Source organism: Perna viridis, chromosome 1, assembly GCF_037379345.1.
Source record: "Perna viridis isolate PV_CMFRI_1.1 ecotype Kerala chromosome 1, ASM3737934v1, whole genome shotgun sequence".
In the NCBI taxonomy this organism is placed as follows: domain Eukaryota; kingdom Metazoa; phylum Mollusca; class Bivalvia; order Mytilida; family Mytilidae; genus Perna; species Perna viridis.
Genome location: NC_142445.1, coordinates 65,066,495 through 65,090,415, shown reverse-complemented (window position 1 = coordinate 65,090,415; position 23,921 = coordinate 65,066,495). Strand labels below are relative to the sequence as shown.

Here is a 23,921-nt window from a genome sequence, read left to right as displayed (position 1 = left end):
TAATACTCTTTTTACACATTTTAAATAATATCACAATACATAATAATAACACAATTAAAACAATTTCTTTTAATCTTAATTGAAATTATCTTTACAGTTATCTACAGTTAGTGAAGGATAGCGATGGAACAGACTTCCAGAGAAGCAAATTTAACAAAGTTGACAAATTCAAGTTTATCATTGTTACCACTAACCATCATCCGCCCAATGAATTAACGGATAGAACTTTCGTAATAAGAATTTTCGTACCTCTTGCTTAGGTTGCATGAGGTGTTTTACATTGCTATGTCAATCAAGTCGAAGTTTCATTTACACAGACCAGTATGGCTTTATAATTCATTGTCAAATCGAAAAAGTTGATTTATTTGTCAAAACGATCTTTTGTTGAACTGGGAATCAGTTAAAACCAATCATTTACACAGGTTTCTTTATATTATGTTGTACCCTTGTTGAACTAAGAAATACCGTCCATGCATAACTGAATCTAAAGAATTGGATCCGATTTTGAAAAGGTTCATTGCATTGAAGTAAATAATCGTTGAAATGTTTTTGTGAATGCTTTTTTCATTGATTTCAATGTTTTTTCCCAAATATTAGCAACTATAGGGCCTCATTACATATTATTATTGCAATATCAGTTAAAGAACTTGAAGAAAATAAATGAAATATTTTTTGAAAATCACAATGTAAAAGCACTGATTTTTGGGGAGCTATAAAAAACGTGAACAAAATACCTTTCTCTATTATATATTTTATAAAGAAAAATGACTTTAGAAAGAATATTTTACTTTTGAATGTCGACAATACAAATTTGTGTGTACAAAACATATGCCAAAGGCAAAAGAAGTAATACAGAGGTTTCAAACAAAGGGAAATACACCCTTGGACATGATGAGAAAAGCCGTAAGGCCATGGTGAAAATCGTGGATTGTTTGACCTGTCGACATTTGTTTAGGCAACATAGCTTGCTCGCCTCGAGTGCAGGAGGTCGATCCCCGACCGAGTGACACCCATAGACTTAAGTATTGGTAGTCATTTCTATAACCATAATCAATCAATCAATTAAATCCATGTCCCAGTAGTTCCGAAGTGTATTTGAATATTTGATAGCCGCACAATGTCCGTCAACTGCATTTACCAACGATCTTGAACTTATTAATTTACTGTCAAGTTCAACATGAAACTATACTCATTGTTTCTTCTACATGAGATGCCGCTGATTTGTAATGAATAAATGTGCAATGCAATGAAAAGCAACACATGCTTGGTTTAACATTTTAATGAAACCACCATTTGAATTTTAGGGGTGAGAGTCTAGGATCAAATTTTGTGCCCTGGGTTTTCTCAATTATTTTTTCTGACATTCCTTTTTATTTTTAATTCTAGCCTGTCCTTGATTTTTGGGTGCCAAATTCTTCTGTTTATTGTTGTTTATATACATGTAACCTTTGTTTAAGTTTAAACAGTCGATTTGTTTCAATCAGCATTTCAATGAAAGTGTTTCCAAAACCGATCCTTATTATTTTCCTTTCATCCTGCCTTTTAACCATACATTATCGAATTACGTTTTCATATAGATTTGACTCTAGCCCCTCCCCATAGAGATCAAATAGTTGCTTCCAAAGTAAAAATTAGCCCTAGCTTTAAGATTAATTAAAATCTCGCCAAGATTTAGAGTAAAAACACTAAAGTTTCGTTTTGTTTTTTGTTTATATATTTATAAATGAATTAACGCGTAGTTTATATAACTCAAAAGTCGAAATTTTCTGTAAAATAGTAAGCAATTATCTCGGGTTTTACATTATTACGATTTAAGAAATATACAACATTAACAACATTAACTGCAAATAACCCCAACGAACAATGATTACTGAAACGATTATCATTCACAGAGTAAAGCTGTTGGAATATATGAATGATAGTCGAAGTGACACAAATATGATTATTTAAGAATCATTTCCATTAAATTTCAAAGAATGAACTGTTGTATGGAATAGATAAGGTTTGTTTATTTCGTTTAGTATTCAACTAAAATGTTTGTTGGTAATGAATCTTGTCATCTATTAAGTATTGAATATAGTACCACACTAGAAAAAATATTGGCAAATTGGCAAAAAAATAATATCGAAGCGTGAAAAATTGGACAATTCCAAAACTGCGAAATCCAAATACATGGACGTGCTAAATAAAATAAACATACACAATGTAGCGAACCGAATAAAGAAGATAGAAAAGGAAAACGAGACGTAACACTTAGAACCAAAAAAGTTGGGACACATTACTAAACAGTGGAAATAGAAATATCACACAAAATGGAATAAATCGACAGAAATACATACGGACAACAGACGAAAAAAATACAAATTGTACAATACAAAATACCAAATAAGTACACAATGAAAAACAAACAGCAAAGAATAAATATAACTTGAATTCCCATTATTTACACACTTAATACTAAGATACACGTTTGTTTTTCCTATAAATATTATTTTTGGTTTACTATTTGTACCAACACCAACACAAATTTAATTAAACTGACAATCAAAACTAATTTGTACGTTAGAACATTATAATGTTATTCTAATTATACGTCTACGATTTTGCACTTAAAAAACGAGATAATAAAAATAATATTAAAGATCATTTAAACTCATAAAGCTGATGTGAAAAACAAAAATGTACCATCCCATCCTACAGCAAACACACTGACAAACTCAAACATGTACCATCCCATCCTACAGCAAACACATTGACAAACTCGAACATGTAAAATGGAACGTTTGTTTCTAATAATGGTTTTTTCTTAAATTAGTCACATGAAATTTAACTCATATTTCATACTTCATTCAAACTATTTACATAAATATTCACAGTATCAATTAAAAAGGTTAATATATTAAAATATTCTCTACTCTAGAAAATATGATATTACAAAATTCCATATTTCATGAAATAATATTCTTAAGATATATTCTTTCAACGCACAAATCTGAAATTAAACGACTAATCCTAAAAAAAAAAACACACAACATTTTTTTCTACCGCTGTGAAAGCGAATTATGTGTTTTGCACTGGTTTTGATATGTTGGTTCCAGCAAATAACTTCATTCATACCCTCCTATTGAATAAGATTATTGTTCAAAGGTTATAAAATGTTTTAGAGTGTATTTTTCACAGAGTTTCCATCTCCTGGTCTCTATCATTATCATTGTTCAGTAGATGACCTTGTCCACCAATGGTACAATCACACACGGGGCATTTCCTCTGTTCCATCGGCATTCCACATTCACCAATAGAGTAAATATGTCCTGTTAAATACATAAATAAGTATCGGGCGACATTTTCATTTCAAACACAAATGCAAGGTATGTGTTAGAATTGTTTAATTTGCAACTGACATAGACGGGCGTGTCCTCGATATAAATGGCAAATACATGTCACTATTGTGTAAATCGATATATACTTAAAGTAACATTTGCTAAGATATATGACACAAACATAACCAAACTTGCCACACATGAAAATCATACAAAATATGATGACCGTATGAATCAAGTCTGGTATCATTAGCATACGTTGCAATTTACATGTGATCAACGCATGATTACCATGTGATGGGAAGACATGTTTTTTTTTACAATTTTAAAAACATGATTTATCATATGTTAGCAAGCAAATATAATCAAATATGAATTATATGATAATTACTTGACTACCATATGTAAACTATCATATGATTATCATATGAATCGAGCAACGTGTGATTCTCATAAAAATGTACGTTCAATAACTATTGGCTGTGTATATCAAACACTTCTCATGTTCTTTAATACATGGATTATTTCATAATATTGTATGCTAAAGCCTGTATTTATTCTTTAATATTGTGGTCTCGAACAGTTGTTATATGAAGGAAATTAGTGGTTTCAGAGTTTGTATTCATGAGTGAGTGTTTTATTGAAAAATTATTACCAACTTTTTTTAAACGTTATTGTATAAGGAAATGAAAAATTCAGCCGTAAAACACAATTTAAGAGTATTGTGATAGTATGTTTTATCACCAAAAAAATAAAATAAAATTCGAACCACTGAAAAAGAAGTTTTTAAGGAAAGCTGTACATTCTACTCTGATATCAATGCATTGATTGTACTACATCTGTTTCTAAGCATGATACATTATAATAAATGTATGTTCTACAATCTATCTATTTTATTTAAAATTATATTTTTGTTTCGATGCAAGTCATCTGTTTCATGTCTTCTCAAAAAGTTTAATCTACTAAAACTCATTTTAAAACAATTTTCGTTTGAACTGAAGTGACGGCTAACACTATCCCTTTTAAAGCTTTTTCTTTTTAGCAATTAATTTTTAGCGGTTCAAGGAAAAAAGTGCATAAATACTTGGTATTCTATATGAGAAATACCCATCACAATAGACACTACAGATTTTCAAAACAAATTATTCAAGGACGGCAAATTTAATAAGCATTTCTAACCATTAGTGTGGTCAGTTTCGTAATTATTTTTTTATCAATTGCAGCAGTAGATTCAAGGACAAAACTTTGTTTTGGTTGTTTTACCTACACTAAACTCATATAGGAACTTTGAACAAAGCTCATTAATACGCAGTTAAGATAACTTACCATTGACACACCTATACCAGTGCCCGGAACCCCTGAACTCCGCTTCCATTGCTCTCTTTATCATCTTTTTCTCCTCAATAGTTAGACCTAAGATTCTTGTGGAAATCTCATCAGTTTCTTTTCTCAAATGAGAAATCTCTTCGTGTCCGATTTTAATGACTGATTGAAGATTTTTAAGGTGCTGGAAAATAATTTCTGGTAGTTGAATATTTTCATCATTCAAGCGCATAACTTTATCTTGCATGGAAAGAATGTCTATCATCAAATGTGAACGTCGTGTCTCCAGAACAAATTCTGCGATTTCCTGGTCTGAATATGCATATCTTCGAAGCCCTACCCAGTTCTCCATCTGTTTTATCCGAGCATTAATTGATCTTGAAACCATAGGAAGCTGTTTTGTTTTAACTTTCAAATGCGCAATCTCACTAAGAAATTGAAATTTATCTGTTGCCCGGCCGAGCTCTTCTATAGACTTTATTCGATCAATTTCCTTTATAAGTTTTTCGCGATCCTCTACTATGTCTGATTTGATCATATGACATTTTAACTGTTTTCTTCTTGAACTAACGCATACGCCCTCTTTTTCAACAATAGTCTGATAAACTTCTTCGATTAGTTTGTTTACTATCTTTAACTCGTTAGTATATCGCATTGACTTTGTAATTGTCACAGTACATCTCGGACATTTGAGAGGTCGGATGTCGTCCTCTTGTATACTCTTAAGGGTTATTTCGACATACTTGTCCATGTCTCGTACTTCAAATGTGCAGTTACAATCTTCAAGTTTGATAAAAGTGGCATCGTCCTCATCTTCGTGTCCGAAGATAATCTGTGTAAGTGAAGTATTGCATGATTTGCACAGCAATTTGCTACATCCTTCACACCTTAAGCCGGAACATTTATGTCCACAATCCAAATTACGAGAGCAAGGCTCGTTACATTTTGGTCTTGTACAGGGTTGATAGCAAAGGCGATCGCATTTTAGGTTATTAGGACAATGTTTGCCACATTGCCATTGGCATTTTTCACGGCATTTAATGCATGAATCCCTGCAAAGCTTCTCACAATCTTCTTTGCACTCCATATTACTATAATGAGAACATTTTCTGTCACATTTCTTGTCACATGGCGGACATTTCATATTGCATTTACGAGTACACATGTGACCACACACAAGTACCCGTTTACATTTTTCTTGACAGGGAATATGCAATCGTCCTTGGCTACATTCAGAGCATGTTCCTTTACATTTATGACCACATTTAAGTTCGGCATCGCATTTTATTCGACAAGGAGGGTTATACTTAGTATGGCACGCAACTTGCACTTCATGGCCACAGAGAGCATTGGTTTTTATTAACTCGTTGCATTCTTCTTCTGGTGTGCATGGTAACGAACACTTTCGTTGGCACTGATGTCCACAACTTATAGTCATGTTGCATTTATGATTACATCGTGCGTGTTCTGGATCTAGGTGACAAGGCATATTTACAATGTGCTTACACAGTGGTATTTGCTTGTCAACCATTTGTTTACATGGTTGACATTTATATGGGTAATGACAAATGGTTGAACATTCATGACGCCCGTCTTTGCAAGATTCCATACACATCTTTGTACATGCTTCATTATGGTCTTTGTCACTTGAATGACATTTGCGCAAACAATAATGACCACAGATTCGTTTAAATTTGCAGGGTTGATTGCAGCCTCCGTCTTTAACTAATTCAAAGTCTGCTAAGTTATTGATAGTTGTTATTGCTTTATGGTTTTGGCATGACAAACTGATACTTTTTCCAACATAACCAATGGCTTTTGCGTCTTTGATGATATTTTCCCATACACTTGATTTCGCCGCTAACTGGTCGAAATTACCTATTACATATAGTCCTATCTTTGCCCTGGATAAAGCTACACATATTCTGTTTGCCTCCCACAAGTACCCAATACTACAACCTTCATTACTTCTCACCAACGAAAGAAGTATAATATCATTTTCTTCTCCCTGGAAGTTGTCTACAGCAGTAATTCTAACTTGTTTGTTCCCATTATGTTGCGGATTGATTCTGTAGTCAGAATAGTTAGACGTTATTAATGACTCTTCGATGGGGCTTATTGTTGAACGAAGCAAACGCACCTGGTCGAGGTAAGTCGACAAAATGGTTATTTGACTTGCACTGTATCCTTGCAAGCGGATGTATTTGTATAGATATGCTATGTAATTTGCTTCATGCGAATTTTTGTGACTCCGGGATAGCTCTTCTCGATCAGAATCCTCGTACACGCAGTGTGATATAAAAAAAAGGTCACTGTTCATTCCTTTTACATGACTGCGACCAAAAACAGACTCATCATCGAACAAGGTCTTGTATATATGAGGAACAAGAAGTCTTGAAAAGCAAGGTTTCATACGGTGTTGATATTTCAAACGTCTGAATGGGAAATTATTTTTTATCAACCTTTCAAACAGTGATATATCTAGTTTGTGCTTCTTTGCAGTTTCATAATCATTATATGATGGCCTCAGTTGTTGATGGTCTCCAATCATGATAAGCTGTTGACAAGACGAAGTGAGGCTTGCTATCACATGATGCTCTGGAATTTCGGCTGCTTCTTCAATCAAAATTATACTTGGGGATATTTTCCTTAAAATTTCGATGTCTCTTGCTGCCCTTGTTGTAGTACATGCGATTAGTTTAGCCTGTTGTAATATTTTCGCATCTGCTATACGTTGAACTTCAAGGAAACGTTTCTGTGCATTTTCAAAACTTTCCTCACATTTATAGATTTCAGTATCTATCGGCATCAGGGCTTTCTTTATCCAATATTTATAAAGTCGCCATCTATCTTCTAAACTAAGATCCCAAACATTCTTAACAATACTCAATTCCTCACTTTGCATTGCCACTGTTTTATATATTGTATCGCGTATAAAATTGCCAAGAAAAATCTTCTGGTTGTCGTTTAAATGATTCCAAAAGTATGTGCGGTTTCCTTTATTCTCTTTTAAATGCTTTTTTAGATCAGCGGGGACCTCCATAACAAGATGTTCAGGGTCTAAATGCCTTCCTAACAATTTTTCTCGTAAGTTGTTTTCATTAGTCCTATCCTCAAAGTCGCTATCATCAGACTGGGGATTATAATTGGCATCATCGTCAATATATTCATACAAATCGTCGTCATCTATATCTTCTTTGGGCTCATTGTGGTGAAATTCCGTAGTTGTTAATTGCAGCCACTTGGAAAATGATCCTTTCTGTATTAACTGATTGTAATGAGTGTCACTCACTACAGCTGCTATACGATAAAGCCAATTGCAATCTACTATTCCAGTGTATAACTCTTGTCTCATTTTCTTTAGTTTATCATGCTCATTTATTCTTGTCCTTAATTTAGTGCGTTCTTTAGCAGCAGTTATATTTGTTTCATTCTCGACTTCTCGTTTGGTTTTAAAATAAGTATGACCATGTCGGTTTTTGCATGTTACTGTTTTATAAGTATAACAAGTTCTTCGTTTGTATGCCAAATTGATCTCCATTAATTCCTTAACTTCAGATCTTGAACCTAATCGAACAAAGTTATTTTCCTGTTGTCCTGGGAATCTTTCAAGTATATCAAGCAAAAACTGATCTAAAGCATGATTGGTATAACTCAACAGTAGTATAGGGCCTTTTTTATTTTCTTCCGTACGTTCTCTCCAAATACTTTCATTTCGTAGAAATAATTCAGCAATTTTTAACCCAACAACTGTTTTTCCTGTACCAGGTGGGCCTTGTATCAAAGCAATTTTACTTTTCATTGACGTTATCAATGCTTCATATTGGGAAACATCTAATCCCAGAAGTGAAGGATCGGGCCAGTTTCCTTCTTTGGATATGTCAATACTTTTTTCATCGAATTCACATAAACACCTTACATCAAAACCTTTATTTTTGAAAATGTCGGTTTTGAAATAGTCTGGCATTTCTTGTTTACCTGATACCGACAAAAGCTGTTTCCCAAAAGGTAGGGCACTGCTCTCTTGCTTTACTTCTTCAAACATTTCTTTAATAGAATTTAGGGTATGGTAATATGTTTGGTAAAATGCTTGGCTCTCAACCAACAAGATTTCCGATTGTTCAAAAATATTTTCGGTAGTTTTATTGTCGACGTCTATTCTTATATCTAATATACCTTTTTCTAATTGGTCACGACACGACACGGTTGCATACTGCATGCACGTAAAGTCAGTGTTTACAAGACAAACAAGAGATCCATACATTAAAATCTTTCTAATTTTCAGGTTCACGTTTCTATATTGCGCTATATCAAAATATATTTGCCACGTGATTCCATCCTGTCCGTTGCAACATCTAACAATAAACTGTACGTTTTTAAAGACACGTATGTTATCGTTTCTCCATCTTCTCTGCAAACAACTTGGATCTGCGGTTATGTCGTTCTTTAACTGCTTTAAACCAATGCAGAGTGGTTTAATAAAGTCTTGTCTATAGACTTGGAAAAGTCTCTTTAAGTAAACTATTTCATTTTGACCACTATTTTCGACCTGTAAATGCTCAAAACAATCAATTTCCTGAAGAGTAGGTAGAATGGTTAACGTAGGATTGCTTGATCTTTTTGTTTCTTGCTTCTCAAACCTTTTGTTCCTTATCGATGCAATCAATTGAATTATTTCCCCTTTTATGGTATCATCAATTATGTTTTCTTCTATGTTTCGCTCTAAAGAGTCTAAGAGCAATAACACATTTGTCTGGCATTTACTGCTTCTGGTGAAAAGGCGCTTCATCAGTTCTAAAAGGTTTATCGTAATTTGAATATCTTCATTTTTAAATTGAAAACGCATGTTCGCAATTAGTTCTTGCACATCATTACGTGCAAAAAATGTTTTTCTGTCTATGAACGGTTTAAGCGCTTTATCGACTAAGCTTTCTGATTTATGATTGCAAACTTTTTTCATTATCTGTAAAAAGAGAGGTAAATTCGGAATAGCATTTTCTTTCCACAGGAAGGTGTCTAAATCGTCATTATAGGCATTGAGATACACGACTAATCCATCGGGGTCCATTTGGTCTAAAAGTTGAAGATTCATTCTTTCTTCAGCTGTTTGCAAGCCATTCCTCTGATCGCCGCGTCTTCTTGGTAATTTGTTAGAATGCCTGTTCTGAGATCTTACAAATGTGCTCCCTTCATTCAATTGTATGCTTGTATTGTTATTACTCCATTGCGGTATGGTCGGGGTTTGTCTTTGACAGTTATCGTCTCTTGCCTTAACATGTACATGGCTAATAGATGAATGCGTACTTAAATCCCGACTGTCTTCTCGTTTTAAATAGAAATGATCACTAGAAGCACAACCATAAGATGTATTTATTCCTTCTCTACTGTACAAAATATTAGTTTCATTTTGGACATCTGATAAATTTGCCTCATTTTTCGATCTATCTTTCGGATAAGATGGCCCTTGTCTTTTAGAGGCACCTATATGAGCATCTTCTATACCCATTGACGAAGCTCCTTTGTTATCATATTGTGTTTGGGATGGGAAAGGCTTCTTTTCCCGTGAGTAAGAACGTCTCCTATTACTTGAGTTAAAGCATCTTCTATAACGTGAGTTCGAACGACTCCTTTCTCGTATATCAAATCGTCTCCTTTTCTGTGAGATAGAATGTCTCCTATCTTGTGAATTAAATCGTGGGTAAGTTCGTTTCCTATTTCGGGAATACGATCGTCTTCTATTCCGTGAAATAGAACGCGAACGTGTCCTATTCTGTGCGTTAGAGAGTCGTAGTTGAGTACGTCCTATTCTTTGTGTTTCAAAAAATGTCCGATTTTGGGATTTAGATCGCTCTCTATGATGCGATCGAGCTTTTTCTTCTTTTCCTCTGTCTTTGTGGCTTTGTCGACCATGACGTAGAAATGAATGTGGAACATTGTTCTTGGAATTAATACACCCTTTACCCGAACAATCTTTACTAGATGGAGTTCCTTCTTTTGGTGTGTTATAATCATCATATGATCGTAGTTTCTTTGTCGATTCTCCTCTATTTTCTATGAAGTCGTTACGTCTTTTGCAACTAAAATCGTTTTTATCGTCTCCATAAAGGTTTCCATGTGAAGGAGAAGCACTAGATGTATTGATTTCCTTTCTATTATACAAAGTATCGGTTTCTTTTCGGGTGTCTGATAAATTTGTCTCGGGGTTCAGTTGGTTTTGATTTGTTTTTAAGGAATTATTTAAGCATTTGCTCTTATTGTCATTAACTCTTATTTTATGTCCAAGTCTTGAAAAGACTGAATTTTTCTTTGTCGTTTTGTTTATTGCAGACATAGATTCTAATGAAAATTTGGTAAAATCAGAGCTATGCTGTATCAAATCCAGATCATCACTTCTGTTAACGTTTAACTGACAACAGTCTTCCAGATATGTTTGAGATAAGAAAATGTTGTCTATTTCACCATAATCAATTGCTTGTCTTGAAAAGCTTGATTGCAATGATACATCTTTTGTTAGTCTGTATCTCGAATGTTTGTGCTTCTCTTCCATTTCTAGCTGCTATGCCGAGATAATTATCTGAAACATAACGATTTTTAATACTGACCGTTAGCATGATAAAAGAAATTTAAAGACAAAATTAAACGCTTTAGAGAGTCAGATTTGCTCACCTGGTCGAAAAGTTTGTTTAAGTTTTTTTTTTTCAAATCAATACCACAAAGAAAAATTTTCTATTCAACTTTAATCCTTTAATACTATTTGTCATAAGGAGCAGTTCATCAACTGAACTTTATTGTTATCTGTCTTGATTTTAAGCTATAACCTAAGCTAACAGAAATAACCTTTTTGGCATTTTAAGGACATTTATAAGAGACTTAGCCCCGCAAGTAAATTTGTTGGCCTTGTAATAAGGAGCATAACATGAATTAAAAGTTTCCATCTTTTATGATGTTTAAGTGATTCACTAAAAACCACATACTCATTTTTTGCTTTTCAAAGGTTAAAGGTCTAACTGTTAGTCATCATACACATTAAACCTCAAAGATTTTTTTAGTTCATGTCACAAAGATAAATCCATCAATTGAAAGTTTTGTTCAGTCTGTTATGGCATACAAAGTATTAGCTTAAACCAAAAAAAAAATCTTTTTTTTTTTACATTTCAAGGGCAATAATTCTAATAAGGTGTCTTCACCCTAATTGAAATTATTTTCAAGTATCTCTTATATATATATATATATATATAGAAGGGTCTGAAAAATTCCCAACGATGTTAGAACTGTCAAATTTGCGAAGCAAATTTATGGTCGTTCCCTCCGCGGGACTCGAACTCGTACCGCTGTGACATCTATGGCAACACCGCCTGCACTAAGTCCAACGCCCTAGACCACTCGGCCAGCTAGGCTATGAAAATATAGCTTTCGCTGGCCGGGTCTTTCCTCCTCGTAGGATTAATCTAGGGCTGTAACTTAGTACACGATGTATGTAAGTACGGGACAGTTCATCTAGGTGTTATTATGTAGGATAGGGGATAAAATTATTGATGCATGTCACAACAAATCAATATTATACAACGTCTCAGAATGTGACGACTCTATTCGCTACACTGCTCCATCGGATCGCTGGACTTAGTACAGGCGGTGTTGCCATAGATGTCACAGCGGTACGAGTTTGAGTCCCGCGCAGGGAACGATCAAAAATTTGCTTCGCAAATTTGACAGTTCTAATATCGTTGGGAATTTTTCAGACCCTTCTATACGTTTACGTTATCTTCCCTGTCTCAATTTGATCCGATGGAGCAGTGTAGCGAATAGAGTCGTCACATTCTGAGACGTTGTATAATATTGATTTGTTGTGACATGCATCATTAATTTGATCCTCTATCCTACATAATAACACCTAGATGAACTGTCCCGTACTACCATACATCGTGTACTAAGTTACAGCCCTAAATTAATTCTACGAGGAGGAATGACCCGGCCAGCGAAAGCTATATTTTTATAGCCTAGCTGGCCGAGTGGTCTAGGGCGCTGAACTTAGTGCAGGCGGTGTTGTCATAGATGTCACAGCGGTACGAGTTCGAGTCCCGCGGAGGGAACATCGTTGGGAATTTTTCAGACCCTTCTATAAGTTTACGCTATCTTCCCTGTATCAATTTGATCCGATGGAGCAGTGTAGCGAATAGAGTCGTCACATTCTGATACGTTATATATATATATATATATATATATTAATGACGTGCCATCTGTGGTTTAAAATGACAACGACGGCCATATTTTATGTTTGATCTGCATAATCTACAAAATTTTGAAAGTAGATACCCTAAAAATGCTAGTGACCAACTTAAATAATAATCTAATAAGTGGTTTAAGATTGATATATAAAAAAATGATGAGGACGACGGACGCAAAGTTACGACAATAGCTTCGGTCCAGATGAGCTGAAACATATACCATTGAAAAAATATGTAGTATCGCCTCCTAACTAGACCTAGCCGACGTTACACTACATGTGCACCTGGTCCTTGCATATAGTTTTTAGAGGAGTCTGAATTGCTCATTTACTTTTGTTTCTTTGTACCTGTTGCTTTAGTTATTTCATGTTTCTTGTTGTGTGTGTCTGTTTCTCTTGTCTAGTCTTTATTCCTGGGTTGCATTTTTTTTTATTTCTGCTAGGATATTCGTTTCCTTGATTTCTCTTATCTATTTTATTGTTTGACATTATTATCTATCACTTTCAAATCCATGTTTCTTCCATAGTAACATTTATCGCAGACGTAGAAACAGTTTTCTTGCTCATTGAAATTCAACATAGGTTTGCAGATATCTCAGGCTGTTTATATTTTATTAATTAACGGGCCTTGTAAAACAAATATTTCTTCCTCGGTGGCATAAGCAAACCGATTTTCAACGAACCGGCGTTGACGGTCGTCTGCCTCGTCGGCAATCTTAACCGTTTGTGTAGTTTCCGTTCGGCAGATGATTTATCTCGAGGCGTTCGGAAGCACGATATTTTTATCGCGGGGATTTGCTGTTTCGGGGTATTTACTTGCAAAAAAATATTTTCGAACAAGTTCAAAATTTCATTACTGAGAGTAGACGGTTCGCTCTGTAGATGCTTAGCAACATTGCTTCTCCACCCTAATATTTACGATTATGACTGCCTAGCTTTGTTACATGTAGTTAACTGCATTTATTATGTCTCCAATAGACCGGACTATAAACATAGCCATAGATATACTTCTCACACAATCGCAGCAGTTAGAATTACTTTTTAACCTTAATTTAGCTGATTTTTGCATTGAAGTTGATATGTTCTTAATATATGATCACGATTTATTGATGTTATAATCACGTTCTATCTGATTTTTTTTCTGGGGGAGACGGATTAATATAAGGAAACTTGTTTCCGAATCCCGATTTCTTATTTATGTTTTGTATTCTGTTATGCATTTTCTAATAAAATATGGTTTACACTAAATACCCGAGTAGGGAAATTCGTGAAAAACACCCTGGCTCTTAACCAATCAAAATACAGCATTTTTATATATGGTGAATTTATCTTGATAGACTACATTACGATTCATTAGTTGTTCCTGCATTATAGTCTGGGAGATAAACTTTTTTTTTAAATTTCCATATTATTCCCTTCGGTTTGTAATCGTTTATGTTTTCTGTCGGCTTTTTCTGTTTTTTTTTTTATTTATTCATTGTATTAAATTTTAACTGCATGATTAAAATGCAAGAGGACCCATAATGCACTTTAAATATCAACTCCTGGCACTTCCTGTTTCCCTAGTTTTGTATAACCAAATATTGATGATGTGGCATATCGATCTTAAATATTAAATTTTCATGTGACAAAAAAAAGTTATAAAGTAAAATTAATGTACCAAGGGTCACCTCTGAATGGTTTTGTAAAAAACACACTTTTTTAGTAGTCTTGCATTTAACACTATAGTATTTCATATGGTTGTAGCTAAGTACGTGTATGTTAGAATACATTCAGTTTAACTTACTAAAAGTAAAACTTAAGATTTTCAAACGTTGTTTATATTGTATTAAGGTCAATGGGAGATAACTCCTCCCCTGACTTTTACTAAAAACATTATTTTAACCCTGATTCTTTAACAAATACTGTATAAATGGTGTTTTAATTGTGTGATTAAAATTTTATTTCAAGTCTAGTGGGGGATTCAATTTACTTACATGATTAGCGTTTTTAATGATTCTTTCAAATTAATGACAAGATGAATAACCAATTGATGAAGGTATTTTAATTACTAATTAATTAGTGACAAGTTGAACAACAGACCCCAGAATAGCAATATGCGGTGGACATCTCCATTCACTTTCAAAAATTGCAACAACATATACTAAAACATTTTCTTTGTAATTAGATAAACGAACTTAGCAAATAAAAAAACCTAAACCAAAAACAACCCTCAAAACGAGGAAATAAACTCAATGCAAATAACTTTACACGATACGATGAATAGAAGAGACTAAAGGGGTTTAGCTTTCAGCAAACAACTTTACATGACACAATTAAACATCTTGGAAGAAGATTTATTGTTTTATGAACTTACATAGTGTCCTGCTTATCAATTCTTATCCATCCACTGGTTCCAGCAATTTATAACACGTAATTAAGGGAAAATAGTAGTATTTATTTCCCTGCATTAGGTTGACGAATCGTGTACCCTATTCAGATGAAAGGAAGTAGAACTTTGAAAGGAGAGATTGGTGTACTGACAAAGTTTGTAATGATGATTTTTCTCTCTCTCAGATTCTTAAAGGATTAAAGTTTAAAAAAAATATGTTTATTTTTTTATCATTCAAAATGCATAGTTTATGAAATTTTAAAAAGACTGTATATTACAAATGAGTGCGGAACCAAAAAAAATGCAATCTTCCGGTACCTTCAAACTTTTGATGGTGGTTGAAAAAAAAGGATGGTCAGCCTCTATTCCCATGGTGATGTTTAATCTCTAGATGAAAGTATTACAACAAAAAATGGTTTTTAAGTCCTAGTTTTAATTAGAAATTACTGAAAAACTTGAAAAGGTTAGTATTGTCGGCTATAGGAAAATAAATACTGCCGTTTTCCCTATAGCTGGTGTTTCTCAATTTTTCAACACATGAAATACAACATCTTGATACTTGTAGCATGTTTTTGCATTATATCACTAGGTAAAAACTTGAGACACAAAAATGGCAGAAATACCTGTGTTACTGTGGAACAAATAACCGGATAACTTTCTGCGGACACCGCTTCATGGTGTAAACAAACACTTACACTTGCAGGACTTAATATAGAAGTTTTCAAAGTAGTTGCACACTTATTATGTATATTTGAATGTAAGAATCACTCACCTAATGTATTTTTGCTCCTTTCAATTGATATTTTTTTTCTAAAAATAATGTTTTTATGTAGTTCTTGAGGATTTTGAGAAAAACAGTTATTTCCCCTTACATATTTCAATATCAGAATCATTAATGTTGACCATGTTCTTGAAAAGTTTTGGTGCAAATTACTGTTACGATACATATTATAGTTTACGACAAGTCTGGAATAATTTTTTTTATCATACTTAAGTGATATTTCTTTCTGTAAACCTTGAATTGTCCGTGACTCAGTCCGAGGCCTAATTTTGATAGCATAAAACATATGAATTTCATGTATTTTGGTAATATGGTGACAAATTGTGATTTTTTTCATGTAATAAATACAATATTCTGTTTTGTATAGATATAAGCAATCAAGAATAGATGTCAATTGCCAGGTTTTAGAGGTTTGACTGAACAACTGTGCCCTGCCGCAGCACCACGGCCATATGTATCTGGATACTTTATTTGAAAATAACCTTCTTAGAAGATTCATGTAAGTATTTTTATTTGTTAGCATACAATGCACAATCATATTGTGTTGTTAGAATGCTGATTTTATCCTTTACCAGAAAAAAAAAGGTATTTTAGTTGAAAATATGTGTATTTCATTACCTAATTTCCCTCGGCCTATAGCAAGAAATGGATAAAAGAAGCAAATTTTACAGATTTTTGTGTATTAGGGCTATGTTTCTGTAGGAAATACACTACATTATCAAACTAATAATGAAACAATGCATTTTGTTCAGCTTTCATTATTTATGGAATGACAGCATTGAATTTATTTTTTTTTTTCAGGAGGAAAAAAGCTGTCTTGCATGATGTGCACAGTGATTCTAATATGCCCTGGCAAGGATCAAAACAATGTACGAGAGCTCTTCAACTTCTTATTTGTGCCACAAATGGATGTACTTAGTGAAAAAACACTTTTCCTGTTTGTTCATTCAGATGAGTGGAGGTATAGGGAAAATAGTATTTATTTCCCTGCATTAGGTTGACCAATCGTGTACCCTATTCAGATAAAGGCACGAGACCACAATTAATTTTCAAGTGCATCTCAATATACACATTTGAGCTGATCAAAATAATTCCACCGGCGCAAACTGAATAAAACTTATCTGGCCTAAAGATATGTACAAACAGGATTTTATATATAAATTGTAGAAAATTTTACCGTCATTTTCTGAAATTAATACATATAACTCGGAGATGGGGTAAACATGACAAATGAACTGAGTTAAAACTCCTAAATTTTAACCTTCTTTCACTGAAGCAAATCACAACTTTTAGTAAGAACTGATTTATGAAAAACAATCCCATGTAATTTTAACCTATTTTCTACCAATTAGAGGCAAAACTTCAGCAAATCAGTTTCCAGTAAAAATATGAAAAAATGTGGAAGGTACCTACTACCAAAGTTGGAACTATAATGAGTGCGGAACCAAAAAAATGCAATCTTCCGGTACCTTCAAACTTTTGATGATGATTTTTTAATCTCTAGATGAAAGTATTACAACAAAAAAATGGTTTTTGAGTCCTAGTTTTAATTAGAAATTACTAAAAAACTTGAAAAAGGTTAGTATTGTCGGCTACATGAAAATAAATACTACCGTTTTCCCTTAAGCTCTCTACATAGTAATCACATGATTCATTGTAGGATGAAAATAAATAAGACATCCCGGAAGATTTGTTTAAATGCCTTTAGTATCGTGTATAGTTATATGCTTTTGTATTTAAATCTACCCAAAAAATGGTTTTCGCGCAATTTATAACACGTATCAGTTGAATTCAAATTCATTAATAAATTTCCGTAAAGTTTTGGGAAACGAATGTAGATTTTCCAAAAACACTCTGATAAACCTTAACTAAAAACATTGAAGATTCTAATTTTATATACTAATTGAACGTCACATTGGTTGATCAAGAAAGTTCTTATAAAAGGGCGGGGATGGTGGGTGGGTGGAGCGGCCATTGATGGCCAGAATTTTGAAGCATGTTGCGTCAGCTCGAACTTGAGTCAGCCTAGGAAGGGCTACCAACAATCGACGAACAACTAATACAACAAGAATTGATATGGTGAATATGTCAAAGAGACAGCAACCTCGTCGGGATGAAAAATGTCAGCTCAAGACCACCCATATGTCTTCAAAGAATGACGAGGAAACCCTCACACCACAAGGAAGGCTGCAGCTGGCCCCAAAACAACATTATAAACAGGTACAGCGAAATAGTTGTCCCCATATACTCCAGCATATTCAGAGTGGCACTCAACATTTGACTATATAGTAAAATAGGGCTAACAGATCAAATGAAATTAGTGAGTAAGGCCTTAATAACGGAACTTATAAGGAAGTTTTCTCTTGGACACACAGTCCTATAACTATACAAGAACATACACCTTTAGGACGGGGAGACATGGTCATCTTAATGAAACAGTTTTTGGTAATTAAAACTCTTCAAATTATAAATGAACTTTTCCTCTTTCACCTTTGTCAGATGAGGATGTTTAACCAACGGGTGGTGTCAGATTTTCTAGACGAACCGTTTCTCTTTCAGCTTGATCGAGGATACTATCTTTTCTTGAAGATCTAATCAGATCAAAATAATCAAGTCACCTTTTTCTGAAAATACCTCGCGATTAAAATTTAAGAATATTTTTTTCAAAGGGATATAAAAGAAAAAAGGAGAAAATCGTTATACACACTTACCTTACATGGATAAGTAACCATCTAACAATATATTAAATCAACTGAGCTGTTAATCAAAAATATGAATAAGGAGATAAGGAAAGCAAAAGAATAGGTTACGAATTTTCCGGAAACGAAACTAGAATTTAGAAATTAGATTGCGACCTTTGAGTTAACCAGCGTTATCGAAGTTTGAAATACCATATCATTTATCCGAATATAATCGATCCTTAGTTTTGTTAAGGTATATTCGTAGATTATTTATTCTACGGAACACACTTTCATGCGGGATAACACAAAATCCGTACACCTATTCTATCCTATAACATTTAGAATAGACTGCAACATGTTAGCTTAAATAAATGCATTGCCTTAAAAAATTGGAATCTTGACAAATAAAATATATGCAGCACGGCGGAAAGCAGGAACTGTTGAATTTTCCGGACCACCCCATTTATGTCCTTTTTTTTGTTTGATCTGTAAGTGTTCCAACTAAATATTGGTTACCAATAAAATTATCTATATTAGTCAATTTTATGATTTATGTGTTTGAAAAGATGAAAGTATTACAACAAAAAATGGTTTTTGAGTCCTAGTTTTAATTAGAAATTACTAAAAAACTTGAAAAAGGTTAGTATTGTCGGCTACATGAAAATAAATACTACCGTTTTCCCTTAAGCTCTCTACATAGTAATCACATGATTCATTGTAGGATGAAAATAAATAAGACATCCCGGAAGATTTGTTTAAATGCCTTTAGTATCGTGTATAATTATATGCTTTTGTATTTAAATCTACCCAAAAAATGGTTTTCGCGCAATTTATAACACGTATCAGTTGAATTCAAATTCATTATTAAATTTCCGTAAAGTTTTGGGAAACGAATGTAGATTTTCCAAAAACACTCTGATAAACCTTAACTAAAAACATTGAAGATTCTAATTTTATATACTAATTGAACGTCACATTGGTTGATCAAGAAAGTTCTTATAAAAGGGCGGGGATGGTGGGTGGGTGGAGCGGCCATTGATGGCCAGAATTTTGAAGCATGTTGCGTCAGCTCGAACTTGAGTCAGCCTAGGAAGGGCTACCAACAATCGAGGAACAACTAATTCAACAAGAATTGATATGGTGAATATGTCAAAGAGACAGCAACCTCGTCGGGATGAAAAATGTCAGCTCAAGACCACCCATATGTCTTCAAAGAATGACGAGGAAACCCTCACACCACAAGGAAGGCTGCAGCTGGCCCCAAAACAACATTATAAACAGGTACAGCGAAATAGTTGTCCCCATATACTCCAGCATATTCAGAGTGGCACTCAACATTTGACTATATAGTAAAATAGGGCTAACAGATCAAATGAAATTAGTGAGTAAGGCCTTAATAACGGAACTTATAAGGAAGTTTTCTCTTGGACACACAGTCCTATAACTATACAAGAACATACACCTTTAGGACGGGGAGACATGGTCATCTTAATGAAACAGTTTTTGGTAATTAAAACTCTTCAAATTATAAATGAACTTTTCCTCTTTCACCTTTGTCAGATGAGGATGTTTAACCAACGGGTGGTGTCAGATTTTCTAGACGAACCGTTTCTCTTTCAGCTTGATCGAGGATACTATCTTTTCTTGAAGATCTAATCAGATCAAAATAATCAAGTCACCTTTTTCTGAAAATACCTCGCGATTAAAATTTAAGAATATTTTTTTCAAAGGGATATAAAAGAAAAAAGGAGAAAATCGTTATACACACTTACCTTACATGGATAAGTAACCATCTAACAATATATTAAATCAACTGAGCTGTTAATCAAAAATATGAATAAGGAGATAAGGAAAGCAAAAGAATAGGTTACGAATTTTCCGGAAACGAAACTAGAATTTAGAAATTAGATTGCGACCTTTGAGTTAACCAGCGTTATCGAAGTTTGAAATACCATATCATTTATCCGAATATAATCGATCCTTAGTTTTGTTAAGGTATATTCGTAGATTATTTATTCTACGGAACACACTTTCATGCGGGATAACACAAAATCCGTACACCTATTCTATCCTATAACATTTAGAATAGACTGCAACATGTTAGCTTAAATAAATGCATTGCCTTAAAAAATTGGAATCTTGACAAATAAAATATATGCAGCACGGCGGAAAGCAGGAACTGTTGAATTTTCCGGACCACCCCATTTATGTCCTTTTTTTTGTTTGATCTGTAAGTGTTCCAACTAAATATTGGTTACCAATAAAATTATCTATATTAGTCAATTTTATGATTTATGTGTTTGAAAAGATGAAAGTATTACAACAAAAAATGGTTTTTGAGTCCTAGTTTTAATTAGAAATTACTAAAAAACTTGAAAAAGGTTAGTATTGTCGGCTACATGAAAATAAATACTACCGTTTTCCCTTAAGCTCTCTACATAGTAATCACATGATTCATTGTAGGATGAAAATAAATAAGACATCCCGGAAGATTTGTTTAAATGCCTTTAGTATCGTGTATAATTATATGCTTTTGTATTTAAATCTACCCAAAAAATGGTTTTCGCGCAATTTATAACACGTATCAGTTGAATTCAAATTCATTATTAAATTTCCGTAAAGTTTTGGGAAACGAATGTAGATTTTCCAAAAACACTCTGATAAACCTTAACTAAAAACATTGAAGATTCTAATTTTATATACTAATTGAACGTCACATTGGTTGATCAAGAAAGTTCTTATAAAAGGGCGGGGATGGTGGGTGGGTGGAGCGGCCATTGATGGCCAGAATTTTGAAGCATGTTGCGTCAGCTCGAACTTGAGTCAGCCTAGGAAGGGCTACCAACAATCGAGGAACAACTAATTCAACAAGAATTGATATGGTGAATATGTCAAAGAGACAGCAACCTCGTCGGGATGAAAAATGTCAGCTCAAGACCACCCATATGTCTTCAAAGAATGACGAGGAAACCCTCACACCACAAGGAAGGCTGCAGCTGGCCCCAAAACAACATTATAAACAGGTACAGCGAAATAGTTGTCCCCATATACTCCAGCATATTCAGAGTGGCACTCAACATTTGACTATATAGTAAAATAGGGCTAACAGATCAAATGAAATTAGTGAGTAAGGCCTTAATAACGGAACTTATAAGGAAGTTTTCTCTTGGACACACAGTCCTATAACTATACAAGAACATACACCTTTAGGACGGGGAGACATGGTCATCTTAATGAAACAGTTTTTGGTAATTAAAACTCTTCAAATTATAAATGAACTTTTCCTCTTTCACCTTTGTCAGATGAGGATGTTTAACCAACGGGTGGTGTCAGATTTTCTAGACGAACCGTTTCTCTTTCAGCTTGATCGAGGATACTATCTTTTCTTGAAGATCTAATCAGATCAAAATAATCAAGTCACCTTTTTCTGAAAATACCTCGCGATTAAAATTTAAGAATATTTTTTTCAAAGGGATATAAAAGAAAAAAGGAGAAAATCGTTATACACACTTACCTTACATGGATAAGTAACCATCTAACAATATATTAAATCAACTGAGCTGTTAATCAAAAATATGAATAAGGAGATAAGGAAAGCAAAAGAATAGGTTACGAATTTTCCGGAAACGAAACTAGAATTTAGAAATTAGATTGCGACCTTTGAGTTAACCAGCGTTATCGAAGTTTGAAATACCATATCATTTATCCGAATATAATCGATCCTTAGTTTTGTTAAGGTATATTCGTAGATTATTTATTCTACGGAACACACTTTCATGCGGGATAACACAAAATCCGTACACCTATTCTATCCTATAACATTTAGAATAGACTGCAACATGTTAGCTTAAATAAATGCATTGCCTTAAAAAATTGGAATCTTGACAAATAAAATATATGCAGCACGGCGGAAAGCAGGAACTGTTGAATTTTCCGGACCACCCCATTTATGTCCTTTTTTTTGTTTGATCTGTAAGTGTTCCAACTAAATATTGGTTACCAATAAAATTATCTATATTAGTCAATTTTATGATTTATGTGTTTGAAAATTAACTTTACTTACATGAGGTAGTGTGTTATAAATCCAAAATCCAAACAAGACAATCCGGCACTGGTATGCATTATCTTAAGTACCCAACTGGGCTTCAAAATTTGTTATGGTAGTTTAAATTCTATAGACCACTTCTGTAAAATCAAACATAACTGAAAGTAGAATTACAAAAAAAAAAAAAAAAAAAAAACCGACCACGTACAATTTCTAGAAAACCTTTTTACCAGGTTTGACTTTCCAGAAACGGAAACTTGGGTTCCACTATATAGATAGGTCACTGCATATAACATTATGACAATTTGTGGAAATAAAGCTATATTGAGACACTTAAACAAGCAAATCCAACAGTTGTCTTCCTGCAAAATGTATATATTTTTCAAAACCTTACATTATAGAAATCCATGAAAAAAGATAGATATCATTTGCTATTCTGTCATAAAAATCTGTTGCTATGGTAACATAATAAAAATGTATATCAGTTATTGGATGCCTTCCCAAAATTAATTGTCAAAAATCAGGTTTTTCTGAAATATCAGGCAATTAAAAACTGCCAGAAAAAGTAAGCGGACATGGTATTATTGTAAAAAAAAATAAAATAAAAAGTGTAACTATTTCTGCACATTTGTTCATGATTTACATTTTTAAAGTTCGTGCAAATTTTTGAAAAACAGCCTGTTGGCGCAGGGAAGAGAACCCAATTCCGATGAGGACCTGAATCTTTCCGGATAGCTTAAAGCATGCATTGTACACCTCTTTACCTTCACCAGTATTGCATCTATTTATGTGCGAATGCTCTACTACCCATAATCAATATTTCCACCAAGTTTCACCTTTTATTTTTAACTTTTTTTTTTCAAAATTAGACCGGATCAGTTTTTTGTACGAAACAGTTCACCTCAATCCAATCTGTATAGTGCAACTTGAAGTACATATTATCATTGTTGCTCATAAAAGCCTGCCAATCCACTTAATAACAAATTCAACATATGATTATCGTTTAAAATGATTTGATCTTTCATATTACATCAACCTAAAAACTACTCACGATTAAAGAAAACAAATGTCCAGAATTAGGATTGGTAAAATTTCAGAACTCGGCCTGGTTTACCACTTACACCAAAGATATTTCTTTTTATTAGCATTTGTTACGCAATACTGAAAAAAAAATGA

The 23,921-nt window shown here is 33.6% G+C and overlaps 2 protein-coding genes and 1 long non-coding RNA gene across 5 annotated transcripts in view; 2 read left to right on the top strand and 1 right to left on the bottom strand.

Moving 5' to 3' along the window:
- LOC148629870 (IQ motif and ankyrin repeat domain-containing protein 1-like) overlaps positions 1-548 on the top strand; it is a 15,608-nt gene extending 15,060 nt beyond the window's left edge. For both annotated transcript variants that reach the window (XM_088558793.1, XM_088558784.1), the window contains exon 14: positions 98-548. In XM_088558793.1, coding sequence (XP_088414919.1) covers positions 98-260 — 163 coding nt within the window. In that variant the 3' untranslated portion in view covers positions 261-548. The remainder of the gene's footprint in view (positions 1-97) is intronic.
- On the bottom strand, positions 55-23,921 carry LOC148629868 (NFX1-type zinc finger-containing protein 1-like). 2 transcript variants are annotated; one of them, XM_088558749.1, is made up of 4 exons: positions 23,797-23,921; positions 22,764-22,885; positions 4,647-11,217; positions 55-3,311 (listed from the first exon to the last, which is right to left on the bottom strand). In XM_088558749.1, exons 3-4 carry the CDS (start codon positions 11,188-11,190, stop codon positions 3,175-3,177), a joined length of 6,681 nt encoding a protein of 2,226 aa, XP_088414875.1. In that variant the 5' UTR covers positions 11,191-11,217; positions 22,764-22,885; positions 23,797-23,921; the 3' UTR covers positions 55-3,174. The 2 variants fall into 2 exon arrangements, with proteins under 2 accessions (XP_088414875.1, XP_088414886.1); XM_088558760.1 differs by lacking the exons at positions 22,764-22,885; positions 23,797-23,921 and adding an exon at positions 18,731-19,236.
- Positions 15,565-17,519, top strand: LOC148629869 (uncharacterized). Its single transcript, XR_015918036.1, has 3 exons — positions 15,565-15,701; positions 16,387-16,518; positions 16,821-17,519. It is a non-coding gene; the product is annotated as an uncharacterized LOC148629869 (long non-coding RNA).